The 7,332-nt window shown below is 37.5% G+C and overlaps 1 protein-coding gene across 1 annotated transcript in view; it reads right to left on the bottom strand.

The window, feature by feature from the left end:
- The window catches only part of LOC116848377 (plancitoxin-1), a 476,759-nt gene that overhangs the window by 224,401 nt on the left and 245,026 nt on the right, over positions 1–7,332 (bottom strand). The window contains exon 5 of the mRNA XM_032824380.1: positions 1,458–1,637. Within this exon, the coding sequence (XP_032680271.1) occupies positions 1,458–1,637 (180 nt within the window). The remainder of the gene's footprint in view (positions 1–1,457; positions 1,638–7,332) is intronic.

The raw sequence follows: 7,332 nt of genomic DNA, 5'->3' as shown, positions 1-7,332 counted from the left end.
GAGGGGGCTAAATCTGGAGAATATACTGGATGGGGTAGCAGTTCGTAGCTCAATTGATGAATTTTTGCCATCGTAACTACACACGTGTGCACCCGTGCATTGTCTTGATGGAACAGCACTTTTTCTCGCCAAATGCGGTCGTTTTTGCTTCAAATCAATATCAAATCTGTCTAAAATCTCTGAATAATATTCGCCGGTGATCGTTCTACCCTTCTCAAGGTAATCGATGTGAATGACACTGCGTGCATCCCAAAAAAAACTGTGGCCATGACCTTGTTGGCTGACAGACCTACCTTGGCCTTCTTTGGTGCACGTTCACCCGGTGAAACCCACTGTTTTGATTGTTCCTTGGTCTCTGGTGTATTGTGATAGATCCATGTTTCGTCCACGGTTACAAAACGGCGCAAAAACTCGTTCGGATTGCGGCTGAACATCGCCAAACACTCCTTTGAAGTGGTCACACGGTTGCGCTTATGGTCGAGTGTGAGCAATCGCGGCACCCATCTCGCGGATAGTTTTTTCATATCCAAATATTAATGTAAAATGTGATGTATCCGCTCAGTTGAGATGCCCACAGCCTCAGCCACCTCACGTACTTTCATTCTCCGATCGTCCAATATTATTCCATGAATTTTATCGACGATTTCTGGCGTGATGACCTCTTTTGGGCGACCTGAACGTTCGGCGTCACTTGTGCTGATACGACCACAACGAAACTCAGTAAACAACTTCTTAACCATTGAAATTGATGGTGCAGAGTTTCCATAGTATTTATCAAGTCTTTCCTTGGTTTCAGTGATGGTTTTTTTACGCAAAAAATAATGCTTAATCAGCACACGAAATTCACTTTTTTCCATTTTTGTTACAATTCACGAGGTTGTCTGCTTTCAATGGCTGTCAAACACAAACTAAATGACGCAGCTTGCTCAACATTTAACAGTAGTCTATTAATAGATGGCGGTTGACGGCAGCAGTGTTGCATTTAAAGTTACTGCGCGGGAAATTCAAAAAGTCTCTGACTTATCAAACAGCCCTCGTATTATGAAAAATTTTTAATAAATGATAATTTGTACAATAAGGTAAGCTCAATGTTTGTTTAAACTTATAATTTTATAGTGTATTTATTACAAATGAATTAATCCGGAAAAAACCATTTCTATCTTTTACTATTTAAATATATATTATATCAAATTATTAATCAAAATGTTATTCAGGAAGTTATTTACAATATAGTTATATATAATAGTTTATACTATTACAAATATAAATTATATAATTCTATCAATAGTTGAAGGTAAATATAATAAGAACATTTAAAAAGCATCGACGTATATGTTCCACTATCCCACAAAAGGTTAAAGTTTGCATGACAATGAGTATTCATTGAAAATGTTCAACATCTTGTAGATAAAATTAAATATTGTGTTACTTCAAATACAAAACATTTGTATACGTACCAGTTTTGTATCTTCGCCGCAGTTGGGTGTGGGAGGATAATTTGGCACACTATGTATTAGCCAAAAACCTAACCACTGGTTCACCATTACGATGCCTTTCGCGTGGCCATATTTTCCATTAATGGGTTTGTTAGGCGGATTGTCGTTATATAACACCCAGAAAATGTTTGCTGCTTTATACTGCAAATACATAATTATGTAAATAAATATAAAATATTTGAGTTTTGAAAAACTGATCAAAACATAATATCGCATTTCCCGAAATAGATTTCTCAAAAGTAGATAAACTAATGTTATGTCCTGTAAGCTACACACACCTTTATTCGGAATGCATTGTGTAGGACTAATCACTCATCCAACAGAATTTTAAAATAGTTAAGTAAACAAGAGAACCTTAAATCTCGATTTATATCATCTTACGAAATCACTTGTACAGGGTGATCAGAAACAATCGCATTCGGTTAATATTCTCATATTTATGAGCGAATTCTAAGACTATTTTTCCTCTTGCAAAATGTTATCCGAGGCTTAGTTGCTGAAGTATAAAGAGAAATAGTTAGCCATTCACAGACCAGATACAGAAAGTAGATAGGAGCGGCACAATTCACCATCAGACACAGACATTGGGCAATACACATGTGACAATATTCATACAACTTAGTTTGTAAATTTTCAATGCTTGCGTCAATATGATTGTACACAATAATAAATAAATTATTTTAACTTAGTTGAATATGATTATAACATGACATGTAAGGGTGAAATAGTTGATTGCGTTCGCGCACGCGAACTAGACCTAAGTGCAATATAAACTTTACAAATACGAAAAACTTTAAAAATAAGCACGAGAGGAACGAAACATTAATCGTACAAAGCATAAGATATTCTTACATTATTTGAGAAAATCGACGAGTTTGTATTTTTTTGTAAAAATTGTTTATCTTGAAAAAGATAGTTTTTAACACAACTTCATTACTTGTGAGTTCGCTCTCAAAAACTACGGTATTAGCAACGTTTTATGAGTTAAACGCAAGCGAGCGATATATATATCGGTGAGATACGCAAACGAGACTGATTAGAAAATTTTAAGAGAGGCTACGAATCACGCTATTTATTGTAAAACGCGAATAAACGTCGTATCTTTAATCTCCGTTTTCGTGAATTTTGCGTGCGAAACGCAACAAACGTTCACAATTCGCGATCAAATCGGATGTAATAAACTCGAAAGAAACATGAACTCGTTAATATTACGAAGACGCTATCTTATCTTATCTATAATATCTTATCTATAATATCTTATGCTTTGTACGATTAATGTTTCGTTCTTCTCGTGCTTATTTTTAAAGTTTTTCGTATTTGTAAAGTTTATATTGCACTTAGGTCTAGTTCGCGTGCGCGAACGCAATCGACTATTTCACCCTTACATGTTATATTATAATCATATTCAACTAAGTTAAAATAATTTATTTACTGTTGTGTACAATCACATTGACGCAAGTATTGAAAATTTACAAACTAACAAGGAGATACCACAACCTGCTAAACCGATTTCTGAACGAATAATAGCACGTTCACTAACTGTGATGTTGAGCATCAATATTCTAACAAGGTTTGTGCCAATGGGCCTTTGTTTGTGAGAAATTACAGTATAAAATTTGGATCACGGGACTATATCACACATATGGTTAAAGTTATGGCTATCTTTCAGAAAGGCGGCGTGGCTGAGCAGATTGAGGTTCCCATCGAACATTTTTGAGCTGGCAGCGAGCGTTCGAATTCTGGCAACGAGTTGTCTAGGTGCGATATTTTTTTTTCTTACCTTAAGGTATGTAATTAACATTTTTTTTAATATAATACATTTGTTTTGCATATGTCTTTCGTTTTTATGCTATTAACCAGGAGTAATTAGGGAAGTATCAAACTTGTTTAACGCAAACACGAATATAGACACAATTTGCATTGCTTACAATGAAATATATTTTAGTACATTTGAAAATATTTTTGGTGCTGATGATAAATAGTAAGAAAGTGATTGTATGTGCATCGCATTATCTCGAATGTCCAAATGTATACTTTTATTGCTTGTAAATAAATCAAGATAGTTGTACATTCTCGTTATCATACTTTTAACCTGTCTATAAAAAACAATGCACGGCAGATAGATTGCTGTATATTTCAGCGATATTATTTGCAAATTATATGTTGACTTATATTTTGTAAGCATTTGTATACAGTTTATTGTTGTTTCTCATCTAATTCTCCCTGATTAATAGCATAAAAATGAAAGACATGCAAAACAAATGTATTATATTCGGAAAACATTAATTATATGCTCTAAGGTAAGAAAAAAAAGCCGCACACGGACAACTCGTCGTCGGGATTCGAACGCTCGCTGCCGGCTCAAAAATGTTCGACATGGGAGCTTCAGTCCGCTCAGCCACAACGCCTTGCTGAAAGATAGTCGCAACTTTAGTAATATGCAGAATATAAAATATCCCACGACCCAAACTATACTGTAATTTCTCACAAACAAAGGTACATTGGAACAAATCCTGTTAGGATATTGATACTCAACATCGCAGCTAGCAAACGTGCTATGACTCGTTCAGAAATCTATTTAGCAGGTTGTGGCATCTTCTTGTAAGATGTATGAATATTGTCACATATGTATTGCCCAACGTCTGTGTTTGACGGTGAATTGTGCCGCCCCTGCCCACTTTCTGTATCTGGCCTGTGAGTGGCTAGCTATTTCTCTTTATATCTCAACAACTAAGCCTTGGATAACATTTTGCAAGAGAAAAAATATTAGGTGTACAACTTTGCTTCCGCCATTTTCCTATAGATGGCTTTAGTGGTAAATGGTAGTCGAAATAAATAGATCATAGATGTCATACAATAAACTTGGGCATCTGTCAACATAACCCCATAGAAACATTAGTCGATTTGTATCTGCATCATAAAGTTATTCTCGATTGAAAATGTCAGTTTACGAGCCAAATTCTCGTCATTTGCGGGAGATTTTAATTTTCTGCTTCAATATGAAGAAATCTGCGGCTGAGGCTCATCGAATGCTCCCAAATACTTATGGTGAGGCCGCTATTAGTGAAAGAACGTGTCGTGAGTGGTTTCAACGCTTCAAGAACGGTGATTTTGACGTCGAAGACCGGCATAGCGGTGGAAGAGAGAAGGTTTTCGAATATGCAGAATTGGAGACATTTGATCAAGACTAGTGTCAAAATTAAGAAGAATTGGCACGATCATTGGGAGTGACTTAACAAGCCATTTCAAAACGCCTCAAAGCCATGGGAATGATTCAGAAACAAGGAAATTGGGTGCCGTACGAATTGAAGTCGAGAGATGTTGAACGGCGTTTGTTTGCTTGTGAACAGTTGCTTGAAAGGCAAAGACGGAAGGGATTTCTGCATTGCATTGTGACTGGGGACGAAAAATGGGTTCATTACGATAACTCCAAGCACAGAAAATCATGGGGAGTTCCCGGCCATGCTTCCACGTCGACGGCCAAACCGAATATTCACGGCTCCAAGGTCATGCTCTGTATTTGGTTGGACCAGCTCGGCGTAGTGTATTATGAGCTGTTAAAACCGACTGAAACAATCAATCGATCGGTATCGAACGCAATTGATGCGTTTGAGCCGAGCATTGAAAGACAAACGGTCGCAATACAACGAAAGACACGATAAAGTGATTTTGCAGGATGACAATGCTCGACACCATGTTGCGAAAGTGGTCAAGACATAGTTGGAAACGTTGAAATGGGAAGTCCTACCCCATCCGCCGTATTCTCCAGACGTTGCTCCCTCTGACTATCACTTGTTTCGATCAACACACGGCCTGGCTGACCAGCACTTCCGGTCTTATGAAGAAGTAAAAAATTGGATCAATTCGTGGATCGCCTCAAAAGATGACCAGTTTTTTCGACGCGGGATTCGTACGCTGCCCGAAGAATGGGAGAAAGTAATGGCCAGCGATGGACAATACTTTGAATCATAAATGTATAACCAGTTTTTTACAATAAAACCTCAAATTTCGGAAAGAAACGGCGGAAGCAAAGTTGTACACCTAATAATCTTAGAATTCGTTCAAAAATATGAGAATATTAACCGAATGCGATTGTTTCCGACTACCCTGTATAAAGATAGTTATGAAACACCCACGTTACGTCACCTACACTGCACACGATCATGAGTTTTCGAGTTTTCCATAACCTCAGAATTTCCTCCAATCCAACCCTTATAGAAATATCATACTAAGAATCATTGATAATTACTTATTATCCAGTATTTTTAATACTGAAAATAAGTAATTATCAATGATTCTTAGTATGATATTTCTATAAGGGAAGTCATCATCCTCCTCAAGCACATCATTTTCAAAGAATTCGGTAACCATTATCTCCGAAATTTCCTATTTTCCAAACCTGACCGCTTCCTATAAAAATCCCGACTCGTATGACACTTCGACATATCCACTTGGACATTTGTTCTTCTGCGTTTTCGTAGCGTTTCCGCGCGAGATCGTTCCGCTGCCACTCCGTCTTTCATTTTTGCAACCATCATCTTCCATGGTGCGATTAAAGAAAAGATTCTAGTACAGTTCCAGTACAGTCCAATTTCTAGTACAGTTCCATTATATCTACCTAGACACTATCTTACATCACGACACGTAAGTGGTGCATTTTTTGCACAACGCACCACTCCTACGATTGGTTCCGCATTTGGTGCCGCAAGGTCATACGGATCTCCTTGGGCCGGTATCTCAGCACTGATCATTTGCCACCCTTCCCTCCTCATCTCCTGCCTCCTATAACGGTCCAGACCCACATACTAGGTCCATCTCTTCCTCCCCTTCTACTCCCAAATAGTTATGGAAATTTAACCTTTTCTGGTGAACACCGCTCTGGTCGTGAATTGAGAAAAAACTGATAGAGGCAAAAATAAGCGAAGACAACGTTCAGAGGGCAAGATACATGTGACCACTCGTAAAGGCTATCAAATATTTGCTTAGTATTTCGAAAGTAAGTCGTACTTTTATTTTTCTTTTACTATTCATACTGTCGCGACACTGGTGATTTTGATTTGTCGTGACGATTCAATAAGATCCGATTCTAGTTTTTCATATTAAATCTCAATTTCTAGTACAGTTCCATTATATCTACCTAGACACTATCTTACATCACGACACGTAAGTGGTGCATTTTTTGCACAACGCACCACTCCTACGATTGGTTCCGCATTTGGTGCCGCAAAGTCATACGGATGGGCCGATATCTCAGCACTGATCATTTGCCACCCTTTCTTCCTCACCTCCTGCCTCCTATAACGGTCCAGACCCACATACTAGGTCCATCTCTTCCTCCCCTCCTACTCCCAAATAGTTATGGAAATTTAATCTTTTCATACACACTTAAACATACATATATACGTATGTACAGGGTATTACACTTACATACAGGTCAGTACGACGAGTTGCCTCGTCGACAGGCGCGGCAGGTGCGCGTACCGTGTCATAGTAGGCCGTGACGAAACTGTCACGCGCGCTTTCTTTCCTATGAGGTTTACTGCGTTCTGTCCAAGTTACCACGATCGCGACGGACTTACGATTGAATTATTAATTGGTTATGACAGAAATAATAATACAGATGTCAAAAAGAATGTGATAAGTATAATATGATGATGGTAGATGGAGGTTTTATTTTAATAAAAAAATATCAATCACAGTCACTTCGTAGCCCTCGACTTTCACCGATCTTTTATGGATACGTTTTTGTTACATATTTATTTATCGAATTTAAAAAACACATATGTGGACATAATATATATATATATATATATATATATATATATATATATATATA

Source organism: Odontomachus brunneus, unplaced genomic scaffold, assembly GCF_010583005.1.
Source record: "Odontomachus brunneus isolate Ranch 3 - 2012 unplaced genomic scaffold, Obru_v1 Obru_scaffold_094, whole genome shotgun sequence".
NCBI classification, from domain to species: domain Eukaryota; kingdom Metazoa; phylum Arthropoda; class Insecta; order Hymenoptera; family Formicidae; genus Odontomachus; species Odontomachus brunneus.
The sequence above is the reverse complement of the archived record's forward strand: the minus strand, read 5'-3'. Positions and strand labels throughout refer to the sequence as shown.